General features: G+C 34.1%; 2 protein-coding genes across 3 annotated transcripts in view; one reads left to right on the plus strand and one right to left on the minus strand.

Moving 5' to 3' along the window:
- Window positions 1–1087: 1087 nt before the first annotated feature.
- Window positions 1088–12674, minus strand: LOC127853426 (60S ribosomal protein L24-like). The gene is made up of 5 exons (XM_052387958.1): window positions 12590–12674; window positions 12379–12454; window positions 6691–6938; window positions 2575–2626; window positions 1088–1214 (listed from the first exon to the last, which is right to left on the minus strand). Exons 1-5 carry the CDS (start codon window positions 12592–12594, stop codon window positions 1131–1133), a joined length of 465 nt encoding a protein of 154 aa, XP_052243918.1. The 5' UTR covers window positions 12595–12674; the 3' UTR covers window positions 1088–1130.
- A 5062-nt stretch (window positions 12675–17736) lies between these two features.
- Window positions 17737–19666, plus strand: part of LOC127852875 (uncharacterized) — a 113936-nt gene continuing 112006 nt past the window's right edge. Inside the window, exon 1 of one of the 2 annotated variants that reach the window (XM_052386895.1) lies at window positions 17737–17785. In XM_052386895.1, the coding sequence (XP_052242855.1) occupies window positions 17773–17785 (13 nt within the window). In that variant the 5' untranslated portion in view covers window positions 17737–17772. Of the gene's footprint in view, window positions 17786–17877; window positions 18207–19666 lie in introns of those variants that run through there. The other variant, XM_052386894.1, reaches the window with a different exon arrangement.

Consider the following 19666-nt stretch of genomic DNA (forward strand, 5'->3'; position numbering starts at 1 on the left):
CCATATGCATGAAACACATTGATACCCAACACATACATCCTGTGTTTGTTTCACAATAGAAATGAATCTAGTAAGAAGTGATACATGGCATTTCCTGTATAACACAAATGCAGTAAAGCTGTATCAAAAGTGTTGACTTTGTTTGCATAGAATAGTAAGGATAAGCGCAAATCGTTTTACATCTTTACTACCCGTTATGTGTATTGTGTTTTTCAGAGTTGTTGCAAGTTATACAGCCAAAACGCAGCAGATTAAAGACAAACGCAATTAAAAGATGACCATGTGTTCTTAACCCCTAATTGAAACACTTGTCAACAGTCATTCAGTCCCACTCATCACAAAAAGCATAGTCATGGTACAGAATATGAAGGGCCATTTACTGTAACCTAATAATCAAAGATTGATTGGCACATGATAAACAGGGCCAATTTCATGCAAGTGACTCCCTGTCCCCACAGCGATTTGTTGCCACCGCAATTTATTGCAGACAAGTATTGCAATAGTCGGAAAATGACCAATATTTATTTATTTAAATCGGAAATCCCCGAATTTACTTAAGGAATTTTTTTAACACTTCAAAATTTCGCGCCGTCAATAATAAATGGTTCCACAGTTAAATACAATTTCTTGTGATGAACCAGTTCTTGATGCCCAATAAAATTCAAGAGAAGTCTCCCAGAGCAGGATTAAAATCTGGCTTCTTGTGCATGGCAAACACCATTTTACCCCCTACAACTCTGCACAATTCTTAAATAAATCAAGTGTAACAAGGATAAGAACAACAAGAAATGTGTTTGTCAGGAACCCTATGTCCCCTTTTTTCTGCGCTGCTTTGAATTCTTATATTATTTTTTTTTTACCTTGAAGGATGACCTTGACCTTTCACCACTCAAAATGTGCAGCTCCATGAGATACACATGCATGCCAAATATGAAGTTGCTATCTTCAATATTGCAAAAGTTATGGCAAAATGTTAAAGTTGGTGCAAACAAACCAACAGACAGGGCAAAAACAATATGTCCCCCACTTTAGTGGTGGGGGACATAAAAATACAGCTCATGAAAGATCAAAGTTGACAAAAAAAATGTTTTCTTGGTTTTCCGTTTTTATTCATTAACTGCACAAATAAATTATCGCTTTCCACCGACTCGGGGAGCCTTGGCCTGAATATTCTTTGCCGCCTTCTGTTTCTGGGCAGCCTTGGGAACAGCAGGCTGGAATATCAAAAGACAGGAGTTAACAGTTATGTGACAACAAAGGGATAACATTCTGTATCAAGCAAGTGGGCCATGATGGCCCAGAAGAGCTCACCTGAGTTCATGGACACCGAATTGTTGAAGACCTAAGTGATCTGGTTTTATTACTACACGTGACTCAGATTCCAACATGGCCTTCATTGTCAGGATAACAGTCTGACCAAGTTTCATCAGACTTGAGACATTAATGTGGCCTTACAGTGGTAATAAGTTTTTTAAAGATATTATTTGGAGAACTAGTTTTCAAATGCAAAATACCTAGATTAAAACATGGCCCCTAATATTGTCGTGATAAATAAGATCTGGACATAAATATCTTGATAAACATCAAGATTAAGTCATAAATTAGGTCTCTAAAGTGGTCGCAAGGTTTAAATAATATTTTACCTGATTTTGGATGCATATGAACAAGATTCAAATTGTTCAAGTTTTAATCTCTTTTGTCTAAGATTTTACCTGTTGACCTAGTTTTTGGAAATATGCAACCCAGACTTGAAATCTTCCAAGATATTGTGTAAATAAACATTCTAGTTTTATCAAGATTGGATGAATAATGTGAGGTAACAAGCTTAATCTTTACAACAAACATCACACACAAGACACCACACAACGCCATACATAGAGTGTTCACAACAGCTAGCCATGAGCACTTGGCTCAGGTAAGCTTGGACGATGTATAGGTCGACAAACATTTATAACTTTCTACTTTAAGAAACAAGGGTAAGCAGAAGGTTTAGAGATATGGGTCATTCTTCAGCAGTTCTAAGCAAACATACATTACTCAGTTTTTGGCCATTACAGGTCAAGAAACATGGGGCAGTATTTGGCAGTTATGGGTCAACAAACATGCGTCAGTTTTCAGCTGTTTTTTAAGACAGGCATATATAAGATCTAAAGGTTAATCTCTGCAGATATAGTTCAAGAAACATCAGTCTACACAAGTCTGGGGTTAAAAACAAAGAAAGGTTTTCAGCAGGTATAGGTCAAGAAACATGGATCAGTTTTCAGCAGATCTATGAAAATGACCCTTATGATTTTGGCAAAAGTAATCTTTGAAGAAACATCCAGTATGCTTATACATAAACAAACACCAAATCCAAGGAAATAAAACTGTTCTTACTAAAACATGTGCATAAATCCTTAATTTGCATGTTTGTTTTTGTAAAATTTTGCCAGTGGGTTGCTTGTTTATTTTAGCATTTACTTTTGTACATTTCCAGTATGTATAGAAATATTTGCAATGCTTCTCTTGCCCATTAATGCTCCAGGATATGCAGGGCAAATCAGACAATATATTTAACCAGCCCTGAATGCATACCTTGGTAGATTTCTTTGTTGCTTCCTTTGCCTTTTGTTTTTCTTTTGCAGCTCTGAAATCAAATAATTGTATTTTCAAAACTGACTTGTTTCAATGTGAACGGTAGTCAAATAATCTTTGTCTTTTCTGAAAATCCCAAAAGGAAATTACACAAATATTGCTTAAAAATCTTTTTTGTGTAAGTAACTAAATTGTTTTTAATAACATGTAACGATTACAAACGCAGGGATCCCGCTGCCCATCACATTCGTACTTAACTGACAAGTTAGCCTATTGGTACAGACCAGAGGGACCAAACTTATCTGATGTCACAGCATTAGTTTTCCGCTTGGTTAGACACTTTAATTGAAATTTAAAGTAATATTGATAGAAAATCTTCCGACTGAATTTTATTTTATACCGATTTATTTTTAAGTTTTCATTCAAAAATTACAATCTCATAGCGCCAATGAGCAGAAAGAAGGGCAAAGTTTCAGTCCAATACATGTATCAGTCTCCTTACATTTAAAGTCACACACATAAACCAAGGTGCTCTTTAATATCCGATGCTGTGTTATTTGGCATAGGACTCTGAATTGAAACTTCACCTGTTGCAAAGAAATCATTTCAAAATGATAACTAGTCACAAGATTTACCAGTGTTTTTATTTCACCATTTTGGGAATGGAGCAGGGTCCCTTTGGATTGGGAAAATTTGTGGCGTTATGACTAAAAATGGGAAATTAGTGTTGTTGATGTTTTGCTAAAAAAAGGCTTGAAACTTGAGGACAAAAGTGTTTTCAGTATTATATTTACTAATGTTGAACTTATATGGATTAGAGGAACAAAATATTGAGATCTAAAAAAAATAAATTGAAACTTCCATTGAGAAGGTTTTTTATTGGTTGCATTTTCTGGCTTCGAAAGTATCCAAAGATTTTTACCGCGTCGTCAAAGCAAAATACACTCTATGTTATCACTATATGAGTACATTCTGCAAAGGGAATCAAGACAACCATGTGCGTTCTGGTTCCCATTTTATTGGATTATTTCGTACGTAAGCAGGGCATAAACAAAGGTAATTGTGGAATTACCGCGAACTGTCAACATCAGCACAGGAGTTACAATACAGTTACGTTAAATTGATTTAAAAAAAACACACACAAACACAAGTATTTAATTGAATTTTTAACTTGCTCTCAATGTTATAAATAAAGTGAAACTCTCAGAATTAAGTTTAATTATTTGTCAGTGACATTTATGAATATTGATATTAAATAGTTTCTTACTATAATAATATTAAAATATTGTAAACAAATATCATTTTTGTCTTCATTGATCATTTGTATTTGTTGAGCCGGAAATGATCAGTCCGGGCATGCAAAGGCTACATGATTATAGGACCTTCTGGCCGGCAATACATTTTAATTTTAGGAATGACTGCTAATTGATTACATGTAACTATAGAAATGGCTTATAGATGTTTGTTTTTAATATTACAATGAGACAAAGTCAGATGATAGTTTTAAGTTTAGAAAAAGGTTCAGGTTGATCATTACTATAATTATAGATACTTTTTCTAATGCAGGGCGAGAAGATTAAAGACAAGGGCGAATGGATTGTCCTGCAGGGCGAGTGGCTCTGGCATTTTTTTCCAAGGCCTGTATATTATGCCCAGAAAAAAATGACTAACAAATCGCCAACTTTGAAAAGCTGTCACAATGTTTGTCATATTGTTGCTATTTGAAACAAGAGATGTGTTTGTCAGAAACACAATGCCCCCTATTGCGCCGCTTTGAAGCCATATATTTGACCTTTGACCTTGAAGGATGACCTTGACCTTTCACCACTCAAAATGTGCAGCTCCACGAGAAGTAAGTAAGAGATTGAATGGAGAAATGAATTTAAAAAAAAAAATTTACCTTGAAGGATGACCTTGACCTTTCACCACTCAAAACGTGCAGCTGCATGAGATACACAAGCATGCCAAATATGAAGTTGCTATGTTCAATATAAAAAAGTTATGATAAACGTTAACGAAGGTTAAAGTTTTAGGAAAGAAATATACAATGATATTTGACCTTTGACCTTGAAGGATGACCTTGACTTTTCACCAATCAAAATGTGCAGCTCCATGAGATACACATGCATGCCAAATATGAAGTTGCTATCTTCAATATTGCAAGTTATAAAATTTTTAACCAAGGTTAAAGTTTTGTGACACACACATACAATGACTGACTGACTGACACAATGACAGACAGACAGGCCAAAAACAATATACCCCCGATCTTTCAATCCGGGGGCATAAAAAGACATAAGCACACTACTTTATCTGGACCAACAGGGCCCTCGTTTGGCCGTTTTTGGGGCCGAAATTCGGCCCAATTCCCACCTTAATATAGTATACTTTTTCCCCCTATTTCACCTAAAAATTCCCCCCCTCCAAAACAAAAAAATAATATTTATTTACTTTTATACCTATGTTGCCAGCTGGTACCTTGCTATAAACCTTTGATTAAATGTATATTTATGTAAATTACATTAAAATAGAACAATATTAAGTGTTGAATGATTGGTGAAAAGATCTTGTAAAATTCACCTTTTCCCCGAAAACGACGTGAAATCCCCCCTCTAAGGGCCCGGCCCCAATCCCCCAAAGTGTAGCAAGGGCCCTTACCAATGTATGTCCTATCAGGGTATGTCATAACACGGACCGGATCCCAAAGCAAACAGACCCAATCCCAAACTGGTATTGTAATAATTTTTTTTAGAAAGAAGTGTCTTATGATTATTATATCTGAATTTGATTTATAATTTATATGATTTTGTCCTGATATGTAAATATTTGTAGATAAAAAAAACAATTCGGTCCAATTGGCCAGTAAAAAACTTCCCAAATTTGCCATTTTATCCATTAAAAAAAAAAACAATTTGAAATGACTCCTTTACCCAAAATGGCTAGAAAACCCCTGCATATCTGTTCACATGAACACATTACCAAATACTATAGTCAAATTCAAATATTAAAGATGAATCATGATGGTCAGTAGGTGAAATACCCTTTGACAAAAGATGTCCGCAGATGTATTCAGGAGGGCTGTTGATCCTGTATGTCCACATGCCCACTTTTTAAACACTTTACTTAAACTAAAGAGGATGATTAAATACAAATGTATAACAAGTATCCTTGGAAACGATGGATGCTCCCCGATGATGTGCTTCGTCAATCTATGTGTTAATGACCACCTAAAAAAATCTATTATTAGCCTTGGTGACCTTGACCTTGAACCCAGTGACCTCGAACCTCACAGGGTTTTTTCTCCACTTTTTGGGAAGATAGCCCATGGCTTTGGAATTGGAATTTAATCGGCATTTTCATGAAATTGGGAAAATAAATTCATTAGCCTTTTTTTTTCACACGAAATGTCCACTGATTAGGGAAATACTAAATTTGATATAACTCTTTATAATCATTCAAATTAAAAGAACAAAATCAGATAATACTTTGTTAAATGTAATTGAATTAAAATTGAGATAAAATAAGCATTAGACACTTCTTTAAAAAAAATAAATATATAATTTTGTTTTGGGAAATTGGTAATTTCTTACCACATTTTGGGGAAAAAGTATACTTTTTGGGATTGGGAACAAAGCCGAATTTCGGCTATAAAATCTGGCCAAAAAAAACCTGCCTCATCAAAAGGTAGAGGTCCATGCAAGGTACCTACATGCCAAATGTGAAAGAGATCTGTAAAGTAGTGAAGGCCCTATGAGAAACTGTAACAAAAGCGTAACAGAAAATCTATTATTAGCCTCGTTGACCTTGACCTTGAACCCAGTGACCTCAAACCTCATCAAAAGGTAGAGGTCCATGCAAGGTACCTACATGCCAAATATGAAAGAGATCGGTAAAGTATTGAAGGCGCTATGAGAAACGGTAACAAAAGTGTGACGCAAAGAAGTAAGGAAGGAAGTAAGGAAGGAAGGAAGGAAGGACAAACTGGCAACAATATGCTCCGCCGAAATTTTATTTCGGGTAGCATAAAATGGTCAGGAGGTTTAATACCATATATCACAGGATCAGCATAAAACTTCTGCTAGAGCACCATTTTATTACAAATGAATTCCACACTACCTGATGGCCTGTTCTCTCTGGGCCTTCCTCACTTCTGGCTTCTGGTTTCTCTTGGCAATGATGTCACCGAGGGTGGCTCCAGTGATGGCGCGGGTGAACTTGGTGGTCCTGCGTGTCCTCTTCTTGGCCGTCTCCTCAGTCAGACCCTTCTTGTGCTTCCTGCGGTACAGCACAGTCCAGTTTACCTTGCGGGGGTTCCGCTTGCCAAGGTGAGCAGCCTCACATTTTCCGTTAATGAACTGGAAAACCTGCAAAAGACAGTTGTTATATAGGGAAAGATCTCAGATAAAAAGTACAGAGTAAGTCTTAATTGTATTGGATGTAAAACGTTGTTATTTCTTACTGGATATTAAAACGGGCATTTAAACATATTATTAGAAAACGAGACAAAATACCAGACTGCAGTAATTTGATTCTGAAGCAACAAAGATAATTTTCAATATTATGATAAATATCAAAAGCACAAATTAAGCAGTCAATAAATGTAGGTGACTGGAGATTCAAAAGCAGATCACATCAATAAATTGGGTTGAAAAAAATTCCAAGAAATAAACAAAAATTGTGCATGCATTCAGGGCCATACCACATGTGGTTTATATTGGGCACTGTCTTAGTAGCTACATGTTTTACACGCTGTGATCACTTCACATCTAAACTCCAAAGCAAAAGAGAATACATAACACTGGGTCTGAATCTGTGTCTTTCAAACCAAAAAGAGTGTATAGTATCCAAATTGATGAATTTGAACTAGATTCACCATTTATTAAAGATTTGAAAATTCATAAGTTTAAATACTATGCAATTATGTTTAATTCCTTTAAGACAACTGCAAGTCCTTAGGGAACGTGAGAGTTCAAATGCTGTACAAAAGAAGTGTGTTGAATAAACAGTGACACAAAGATGCCATAGGAACAAAAATTGCCATTGACTCCCTAAACGGCTAAAGAACAGACTGAAATCAATCGAAACTTTGAATAGGCTACTCTTGCCCATTTTTTGCCAAACTGATATCCGAACCATGCGTAATATTCTTCAAAGACTGTGTTGCATGCCTTTTTCTCCATTTAATAAATAAATGGGTTTAGTGTACAGGCTACATATACAACTTACAAGTACAGTTGATTGGTGTATAACGGATAGCTTCGAGTCTCATTTCAACGTAAACACCATGCATTCAGTAATTAAACCATTAAACCTAGATAGACACATGTCTTTCCTATTGAAACATGCCAGCGGTTTTAAATTTCCAAAAAATATTATTGTTAACAGCGCGAATTTCATGGTACGCTGATTCAGCCATTACCGGATCGCTTAGGTCTTTATCAGATTACATGTGTATCGTGTTATTTCTTGAAATTTGACACAGCATTTGTAAAGAATAATTGCAATATATGTACATTTCCAGAAAGGAAATTCATTTCTGCGTTTAATAAGACCAAATGCATGGAAATCGCTGCAAATTCATGAAGTAATTGCTATTCAAAGCGATGCACCCTATATTCGGGTCATTTTGAGTTGAATCTATATATAGATTTGATTGCGGATAATATGTTTTCAGAGAAATTGATTTTTCGTTATAATTTGAATATTTTTCATTAAAAATTATGTTTTTACTTATTTATATCATAGCCACACGCTTAACACATGTGTATTGGACAACTTCAATTGAGTTTATATTTATTTTGAGACAATCCCCACATTCCTGAATATGGGTCCCCACATGTCCGTTATTCACTAAATCCCGAGTTGCAGCTTTCATGCTTTTTTCTATGGTACGCATCAATTTGGTTTCTGAGCATTCTTACGTTTGTAAAGGACACATAATACTAAAATATTACATCAATGAACATTATGTTTACCAAACAAAATCTGCAAAATTCAAGAAACCATTCGTCTGCACTTTTCCTGTCGTCACAAAAATGGTGCGTACATAACGTGACCTTGTTTTGCTTTCGAAAAAGAAACAGGTGTAAACATTGACACACATCAAAGACCTACAGGGGTGGCGAAATCAAATGTCCGAGTTGCCCGAGTCGTACATTTGCTTGTCTGGGCAACTGATTTTTTTCAATTAAGTTGTCCGTGGACAACAAGTTTTTTAAAAGTCGCGTCCAGGTATACAAAATTACATTGTATTAAAGCCATAATTAAGTTTTACAAAACCGGATGTTGACACGCGATTACATTGTCAGTGCTATTTGCGGAGCAATCAAGCTAAAATACGTGCACTTTCCTGTGCACGCCGCATTTTCAACATTCGGCCCGACTGTTAGACAGTGTACAGATTGGTTTCTTTATTTTTACAATCAGACGGAAATAAAAAGTATCAATCTAAGATAATCAAAACACGGTCTACCTTGTTATTTAAGACGACTTTTTTAATCTTCAACAAAGGAGCAGAAACCCGAAGCTTTGAGCAGCCCACCTCCCAAAAAACTAAGAAAGATTATGATCAAAAATATGATCTAAGTAAACGCACCAAAACTTTTCAAGAAACTTGGCTAACAGATTTTCAATGGTTACCAGTTTATATAATCAAATTGCTACCAGTAGCCGAGCCTCAGTCTGAAGAGGTCCACATATTGGACTAGTTTAATTTGTTAAGATTACAATGTACTTATGTTCAGCACATGTTTTAATAACACTAGCTTCGCAAGATTTAAAGTTTGAGAAAGTCTTTATATTGTTTATAATATACTGCTATAATGAATGTACCATTGAAATACAATTATAAACAAAACAAACAAATCATACTCATTTTGATATATTCCACACTTTTTAACATTAATCAATAAATGCGGATATAATTTATATAAACATTAACGGACAAGTGTAGTTCAGCAACGGACAAGTTAAATTTCCGAAATGGTTGTCCGTGGACAAGTATAGTTTTTTGAGATTTCGCCACCCCTGACCTATAGATAACACAGATTGGAAACTTCGCGCCTTATCGGGCTATCTCTTGGCGGGGTCACGTGGTCGAGAAACCGATAAGTACACTGAGGATCGGCAGACGATTTATTCCGTGAATCAATTGGAGTAGTCCGGAGATAGCCGGTGTATCACGATTGCGATAAGATAGCGACGCGTCAGTAGCAACGGCTACGATTATCGAGCAAAGCAAAGACCTATAGATTGTTATCTATAGGTCTTTGAGCAAAGTTATGCGAAAATGTTACTGCGCTATGAAAGGCGGCTGTAACTTGGTCAATAATGATCCGATTTTTATAAAATAAAGTTTCAAAGAAACATGGGTAATTATGTTTTTTCTTATAAAATCTCGATTTTATTTACCTACAATAAGAATTTATAATGCCGCGATCGTTGAAGAAATAGCGCTAAGAACTTCCAAATCGCGGCGAGAATGCTGTTGAATAGTTTATTTGAAAGGCTTTGCTGATAAAATATTCTTGTATAATTTGGTTTTTCAAACAGTTAAAACCTTATTAAATATAATTATTTCAAAACGGATAGATATATGTGGACTCATAGATCTATGTCTCTGATTAAAACAACATTACAGTATAATAAATGCTATGATCGTTCGATCCAAAAACGGTTTCAGTTAGACTTATTTCAATATTGAAGGGTAGATTTTTTCAATTGTTTAATTCTCTTTTTATTTAGATCTTATTCACGAGTTATAGGTAATTAAATTTTTGTTTGTAATCCAGTTTTTTTCTTTTGGTAATTAAATTTAGCTTTCAGTATCGTGGGCTAGGATTTCGCGAAAAGAAAAAAACAACAACATTTCACGCGCGTGTTAATCGTCGGATCAATTAGCGAACTGAAGAAGATGCTTTGTGTGTTTTTTCTTTATTCTTGAGAATTAATTAAAAGAAGGGATCCTAACTTCAATTATCAGTTTGCGTTGTTGATTGATTTTAATTGTGTGATCAGTGGCCGCGGCCGGCGAATTATAGTCATCTCACAGCTTTTGTTTGTGTTTAAATAGTAATCTCACAGCTATCTGTTAAAATATGTTTGTATATTAACTTGCATGTGTAACATTGACAGGAAAACTGGTAATACTAATAAAAGATATTAAATGAGAATTTAAACCCATACATTGTACTTTCATCTTGTTTTTTATTCATACCAAGATAAACATATTACCCAGAATAAAAATCTTATTTCTTCGATTTGAGGTGAATAATGACGAAGTTTTTCACAATGAACCAAAGCACCTTTGACGACATGTGTGTATAATAGGGTAAAAGAGCTTAAAACTGTACCATCTTTGTACAAGGTCAAAATCCTTTAAAATTAACTTTTTCCTCCAGTTTAGTTTATTCATACCTAGATTAACATATCACCGAGCACAAAAATCTGACTTAATCTATTTGGGATGAAAAATGAAAAAGTTTATCAAAAAGAACAAAAACACGTTTGACAGCAATCTTGTACAACAGAAGAAAAGAGCTTAAAATTGTACCAACATTGTATAAGGCCAAATACTTTAAATTGATTATTTTCTTCTGGTTTGTTTAAATCTATACTTAGATTTACATCTTGCCTAGCATAAAAATCTTACTTCAACGATATGGGATGAGAACTAGAAAAGTTTGTCAAAAAGAAACAAACGACTTTGGCGACAGGTGTGAAAAATGATTGAATGGAATAACAGTATAAAATAGTACAAATTGTACAAAGGCAAAATCCTTTAAAATACCTCATTTTCGTCTACTTTTTATAAATCATACATAGATTAACATCTCACCTAGCATAAAAATCTTACGTTATCAATATGTGATGCTTAATGAAGATGTTTAAAAAAAAATGCTTCGGGCCTTTCAATTTTTCAAAAATTATCGAACATGAACGAATCCAGTGTTCTCTTTTAAATTCCGATAAATTAATAATTAATAAGAATAACAACTACCAAAACCTAAAGAATTATCAACACAGAAAATAAATACTTATTTTTATTCACACAAAAAAAATATTCAATATGTCTTTTTTCGGCGACCACCTTTGCTCACTACTACTACTACGCGAAGTTCGTAACGTTGCGCTTTCAGACATTCATTGCTCTGCAAACTGACAACCGAGCGCTAAAAACACTAATTAACACATTAAGATTGTTAATAACAATATCAATATAATATTTACTTCCAGATCATGCTCAGAATACCCTACGACAACAAATATTAACGACTAATTACGAAGAATAATTGATTGCTTTATAACAAAATGGCCGACAGTAGCTGGAACAGGGAAGAATCTACAAGTACACCGGCATCTCCAAAATCAATGTCACGTGACCCGCGTCTGCCGTTAGATATTATCGCATATCGCTATCGCGAAGAGGAGTTTCCAATCTGTGTTATCTATAGGTCTTTGCACACATCAACAAAAACATGAATCGACTTAACAATGATAGGCTTTTTGTATTCAATTAATAGAAAACTATAAATCTTAACATAAATAAAAGTATTTTTCAAAAAACGTTTAAGCTATCCGTTACTCACTAAAATCCGCTATACACCAATCGACTGTACATGTCAAAAAGTGCCAATACATTCAATAATTTGTTTTCACTCGATAATATCATGTTTTTTTCGAGCTGTCAACTAAAAATAAACGAAAAAACACGTCCAGTACCGTAATTGATCTTGACTGAAATTCAATTAAATAGGAAAAAATATTCGCATCTTCACAGGAGCAGTACGAAAGATGACAACTTACCCTGCCGTCAGTTTTGACGACCCTTTTCCCGTGACCAGGGTAGATTTTAAAACCGCTGAACGAACAAAGTTCGATCCTGTAAGATAAAATACAAACAAACGATTATGTGATAAATATCATTTAAATGGCAAATCATGTTTTCTATTTGTTAAACGCATGGACAAAGGTGATTGACAAAGATACGTTTACGATTTCACAATGAAAACATTACTTCATCTTTAAAGCGGAAATAGAAGAGACAGATACAGGCTAAGTAAAGCATTCCATCGGCATCGACTGAACATGTTTAGTTAGCGGCGCCAATTATGAGAAGCATTTTAAGATTTTCCTTAAAAATAGATGATTGTTCGTATTGTGTCTTTGTCTTCGTTAAAAATTAACTTAATAAAGTCAAGCTTATTTGTTTACCAATTCCTAAATGATCCTTTGTTTATGTGTGTGTGTGTCGGTGGGTGGGTGGGGGGAAGGGGGGAGGGGGGCAGTAAAACATGAATCGTTGTTACTTGTCATATATCCCGAATTTTACTTTCCGCATTTCTCGTACATGCCCAAATGATGAGTGGTAAAGCGTATAAATTTTAGACTCTCAGGTGGTACCCTTACCCCTTTTGATATAATACCGTTTCGAGAACAACGCAGCGTCTTTGTTTGCTTGATGTGGCTTCTTGGAACTTTAAACCGACACCACTCAAATGATAAAAATAAAGCTCTAATTGCAATTTTGCTGAATATGTGTGACTAAAACTTACATAGATTAATTGATGTATCAAGAAGATGCTCATTAAATTTTGTTGACATTATACATTTAACATTATTATAAAATATAATGAATCACGGTTTCCTTGAAGCGGCAAACACACGTGTTAGGGCACGGAACTAGTCGGTGCTTTTGAAATACTTCGCTTCGGTATGTATAGCAAGCTTTCGTTTCAATGTCATCGTTAGTCGGCGCCGTATATTGTCCAGAAAAATGGCATATGAACCATAAGGTTATTCCCTTGATTCTACGACCAAGCAACAGACACCGCTATGAACACGCTTTCAAAAAAATATCAAGTGCAAATACATGCATCGAGAGCGAATGATGATTCATTAGCATCTTCCTCAACACAGGGTCATAAATGCAAATACACGTTATCCTCAAAAAGCTTCAGGATTCGGCTTTAAAGCAATAGCTTTTCGGTGCTAATCAAATTCCCGTCGCTCAACAACATTTTATTCGTAATAACGAAAATCAAACCATTTCGGTCCAAACACGGCACGTATTTTGTAAACAAAAAAATCTATGATGAAAGAAATTCACTGCAACTATCAAATTCCTAGATTGTACAACGTGCTGGAATATGTATGTAGCGGGATTTTTATCGAATACGTTTTTGTCCTCATGGTTTTTGTGCCTTGTTTGCATTGGTTGGTCTTTAAAGATGCTGAACCTTTAAAATAATGTAATTGTTTTGCAAATTAACGCATTCTTATCCGAAGATCCACATAAAAATTACTGTCCGTAAATGATTTGAATTCATCTGATAATTTAGGAGTGTTTTATTGCCTTTTAATCTGGCCGTCTAAACGTATCTTTACTGTATTTACATTTTGATGGTTATTCGATTCCTGTATTTGAATGACGGGGGCTCCGGAGCCTTCCGTGTCAGCGTGTCGACGTGTACAAAAATATTTCCGACGACAATTTTCAAGCGGGCAATCAAAATAAATAAAGCCATGAAGGATGGAACAACACATCAATATTTCCAATGGGTTTATGGAATGTGAATCATGGCAAAAAATATTTTTGAAACAATAGCTAACAAAGGAAAATATACAGATTCAGCATATTAAATGAACGCGTTTTTCCGTTTCAGTTCTTCCGGTCCCATCTATTTATGTATTTATTTATTTAATGATGACGTTATAACAAGCATACGCCACTACAAACATTGTTTTACAGCGTTCATCTTTAATTTTATGTAGATGCATGGAGTGATAGTTAACTATTTTTTAATAGACAAATCGTAGTTTTTTGTACATTAATAACTTTTAAACCTACCATATCCTCAAATTGTTTTAAAGGGGCCTTACAACAGATTTTGGCATGTATTGAAGCATGTCATTAAATGCTTTATATTGCCTTTATCAAAACAATGGAATTTTGATAAAGGCATTATGCCGAAACGTCCATTAAAGGAGTATAATCAGAGAGATATAATTATTTAATATCCCTTAGGATAATTTAACTGAGCTTTATATTAATAAATTTAAATATTTTGCCTAAAATCTCCAGTAAAAGAACGAGAATACAATTTTAAAAAAAGGAAAAAAGTAACCCCCAACAGGGCTCGAACTACTACCCCTGGAGTCCTGGAGTAAAAAGTCTTCCGCCTAGACCACTCGACCATCCATGCTCATGCTTAGAGCGGATGTATTTTTTTACCTTTATAAGCAATCCTCGTAGTTTCCCAAAATATAACTACAACAACAGAACTTTCCAAATTATTCAATCGTTTCGCGTCGCACGACGCTTTATAATGTTCAGGTTTTCAAATCGTCAAAAGATGCATACAACGGATATTTAAGAGCATGGTAAATGGTCTGTATTACTATTTTCTAAATAATATCATAACTAAAACGAACATTTGCGAATCTGAAACAACTTTTTTTTAATTTTGTCAATTTACCAAAACGTTGGACGGATCCTTTAATATATTTCCGATCGTTACTGTACACATACCCTAACCATATGTGTGCAACATTGAACTCAAGCGTTAATGTTTCCATTTTTGTCTGCATACGCTAATTTTATTGAGGTCTTTAAAGACGCTCACTTGGTTTTTATATAATCATAGGGTAAGTGTGTGGTATGATTAACCCTTGGGCCATTTTAAACCCAATTGCCTGGCATTGACTGTACCAAGGCGGTGATCACAGTTGTAATCATTTATTGTTTATAGTTGGTGTTCTGTTTAAAAAGAAACGGATACGAATCATAGGATGAAGAATGCCTCACCCGATATATATATTTTAATTTTCATTATTTGCTTTTTTCAATAGAACTTCGTAAGTATCACGTATAATTTTATAATAACATTAAAATATGTATCTAAAACATAAAAAATGAAATATTTTACATTTGCTTTTGTGACAAACTTTAAATAAACAAGGCGTATTACATAACAATAAATAAGTGGCATATGCCCCTGAACTAGATGCTTGCTATGGGATATGGAGTGAATTTACATAAATAAAATTAATTACATTTCACCATGACCACTCACATTGAACTTTAACCTATGCAAAGGAGCATGGCACGTGGCATATCCTATTGTAACAACTGGAGAAATAGTCCAAAATGACATTAACATCATCAGATACGCTATAAAGTTACACATTAGAAATAAAAGATCATTAAACTTGACCTTACATTACCTTACGTCGACCTCTCACCGAGAAGCATATGGTTGTGCGCGATTCAACGTCGGGTCATGTGAAATAATAATACAAATACAAGTAGAGTTATAGCTCATACTGGACACTGGAGTTCATAATCCAGATAGCTCATAATACATAGCTATTGAAAGTCCTCCTGTGTAAGTGAAATTTAAACGTGGAATACGAAACTATTCGGCCAACAACTAACGCAACCATGGACGATGGAACTACTATATGTCTTCCTTCGGCAAACGCTTTACTATAAACAATATCCAATTACTTATACGGGATAATATGACTTGTTCTGTAACACATTTGTCGCTGAACATTTTCCGCGCCGACAAAAATCGCTATGTGACAATACACACTTAAGCGAATTATTTTTTTTTTCAAGTGCGTGGTCAGCACTGTCTATTGCTTAAACTCAAAACTAGCTAAACAATTTAACATTTTAAAAATGAAAATTATGTTTTTGAAATTTTGTGTTGTGATATAAAATTGCATTACCTTCGCAACCATGAACATATCTTGACAGATTACAGATCATAACATAATTAAGCTTTTTTAAGCGAGGTACACCTCAAATAATTGTTTTTGCAAAATCGCTGGAAATTAAAAGTTGCGAATGGCATCAATTTATTTGTTCAACAAACCTATCCAATATTTATATTAAATGATGCAACCATTATTGAAAAATGCAATTGTAATTTATTTAAATGAATACCATTTAAAAAGTTGGTTTGTTCGCTCCTAGCACACATGTACATCACATCTATATGTCTTGCAACATTTTTACAAAATGCTGGGTCAACTTTTAAGAAAAAACACGATACACAACTCGCATGGCCCAGTTGACAATGATCATGCAGCCTTTAAGACTGAAATCTTCACGGAGTAAAGGGCATCTTCCCTACAAAGTTCATGTACCTCGATACCATAATTCAATAAAACGTATGAAAAAAATATTATTACCGTTCTTGTCGTTACATTATGCATCAAGACTAACTGTCCAGCGCCGTTTGAAACCTTTGTTTACATACATTTCAACTAACTGACATTTTAAACACACGAGTGATTTCATTGGTCCAATGCGGAGGTGTGTCTTTACAACTGGTGATTTCATTCATAACGACTGCATGATCATTGTCAACTGGGTCATGCGAGTTGTGTATCGTGCTATTTCTTAAAAGTAACCCAGCATTTGTAAAAATATTGCAAGACATATACATTTCCAGAAAGGAAATTCATTTCTGCGTTGAATAAGACCAAGATCGTGAAAATCGCTGCACAATTGATGAAGATATGGCTGTTCAAAGCGATGCACCCCGTTTTGTGGTGATTTTGAGTTGCATACCTTGTCATACATATATTTGATAGTGAAAAATTTTTTTTTCATAAAATTTATTTTTTCGTTATAATATGCTTATTTATCATTCAAAATGATGTTTTAACTAATTAATATCATAGCCACACGCTAACCACCTGTGATGTACATGGCACGTGCTGAAATTGATGGTAGCATATTGATCCTTGCTGAGGACGTATAATTTTGATTTTTTTTCAATCAACTGACGAATAATTGGGATTTTTTAATAAACATCAGTTCAATATGTTTCTTTGCTACATATCCCATTCCATGCTTTTTATATTTGTAAAAGGAACACATAAACGAGGAAACAATCGACGTTTGATTCCTATTTTTATGATTTTGACATTAATGATTATCTCTCCTGTTTACCAAAGAGAAAAGTTATGGTCCGTTATATATAATTAAAAGTGTATGGTTGTTTATGTGACAGATTTAACTATCACAATCTAACATTCCTTAAAATATAATTGCATTTATCGGACTTTTTAGTCCCGATGTATACCGTATAAATTGACATCTAGAGCTCCGGATAATCCACGTAATTTATTTGACCAATGGTGGCGTTTGTTACAAAATGAACAAAATAATTCCAAATATTGAAAATGGCGGACAAAGGTAGTTTGTTTGACATGATTAAACTTGTTTGTTTGTATTTGCCCATGTCATCACTTGACCTAAATTTAATGTTACATTAATAAAATGTTTGATTCTCATGCTTTACGTTCATAGACTTCTATGTGTGTCATACAAAATGTATTGTAACACAATCGGTTACAAATTGGGTTGCTAATGTAAACGACATTTAAAACAATATTTTTTCAATACTGACAGAGGCATTATAAATTGGGTTTTTAATTTGAGTTTGTTACAAGGGTAGTTGTTTTCATTTAAAACACGAATATGACTTGAAAATGTATGTAAATGGTGAAATATTCAGTGATTAACACTAAAGTAGTAATTGAAAGTTAAATTTCCAATGGTCGTAAAATCGTTCAAACGTTATCATTACAAATGCATGGAAATTTTTCACGTTCAGGTAAGTGACAGCAGTATGTTAGTTTTAGAATAAGTCTTTCAAGTGCTAGTTTTCCATGATAAAGGCATATATGTGTTTTTTCATGTATGCTTAACATATGCAACTTAATAGAATTTCTCATATTGTACAATTCACTCATATTGAGCATCTCCAGGTATCTATCATTTTGTTTACATTACAAACAAGGCTCTTGTGATGACATGCGCTCCCAAGTTTTTTGTTTCACTATCATTACTAAGCATGAACATAAATTCAAACACAAATGAATGAGGAAAAAACATGTATAATTACATTTCAAAATATTTCTTCAACTACAATAATCCAAATGTATCCATATTCCATACAATGTATTGGTCATCTTCATTAAATTTCCATATAAAATGCAAACACTTTCATTTCTTTGATTTATTTTCATTTTTTTTCTAGCATTGGAACTGTGCTCGTAGATCGCGACAGGCAATATACACATGTTAAGTGGGAATACCCCGTCCTGATTGGACTTCTATTTTAGAAGAATAAATTCCAAAATTAATTTTTAAAAATGTGCATTTTGTGTTTATAAAACTCTTGAGCTCAGCACTTATATGTGCACATGTTGCACAAAAAAAGAATGACCATGCAATAGAACAGAAACATGTTAAATTGTAAATAGAAGTTATTAAAAGTTAAATTACTGTTGAAGTTTGAATAATATGTGTTCAGTGAATAACAAGATTAAGTTTTTTTAGCTAATGCCTATTGCAATTCAGTACTTTTTGGTGTGGCGTCTCGATACAATGTAACCACATTCATCTATTGTGTTGAATTGTTTGCATTAATTCAGAAATTCTGTTACTCATTTCTTTAACCGATTGATACACTGTAATGGATAGGATACTATTATAACTGTTACAGTCTTCAAACAATTGTGTTTATCTTGCTACAGTTTTAGTTTATTTCAACACTAGCAAGAATGGTTCTTCTGCCTTCTTTTACCATAACCAGTAAACAATTACATTTAAATCATAATAATTCAGTGATTGGCTTAAATGTTTAGCTAAGTACTATCTTTTGCACATACTATGCTGTTATACAAGTGTCTTTCAATAAAATTCAGCAATTGAATACTGATGGATACATGTAGAGTTTTGTTTAGATTATTAAATTTCTCTAAATTATATAGTGGCTATGTTTGCAACTGTGTCATTTGGGGTGAAACATGATTTCACTCGGTCAAATTAAAGAAAAAGCATGTGAACAGTCAAGAAAACAGATTTATTGCCCAATCTTCAAGTATTTTGTTCAGGTCATTTTTGCAAATAATATCAGCTAAGTTTAAAACAAGGACAATTTGGGTAAAAAACTAGGTCACTACTTGGTCAATTAAAAATGTCTTATTGGTGAGGAAGAGTTCTGGTCCATCAAAAAACATGGCAGCATGATGCTGGAAAGTTTTGATATAGTTAACTTTTGCTATATAC

This window comes from Dreissena polymorpha, chromosome 12 (assembly GCF_020536995.1).
Source record: "Dreissena polymorpha isolate Duluth1 chromosome 12, UMN_Dpol_1.0, whole genome shotgun sequence".
Classification (NCBI taxonomy): Eukaryota; Metazoa; Mollusca; class Bivalvia; order Myida; family Dreissenidae; genus Dreissena; species Dreissena polymorpha.

Coding starts and splice junctions, on each gene's coding strand:
- LOC127853426 (XM_052387958.1), bottom strand. Junction 6,939..12,378: donor TCGTCAAAACTGACGGCAGG/GTAAGTTGTCAT, acceptor TGTCTTTTGCAG/GTTTTCCAGTTCATTAACGG. Junction 1,215..2,574: donor CAACAAAGAAATCTACCAAG/GTATGCATTCAG, acceptor TTGATATTCCAG/CCTGCTGTTCCCAAGGCTGC.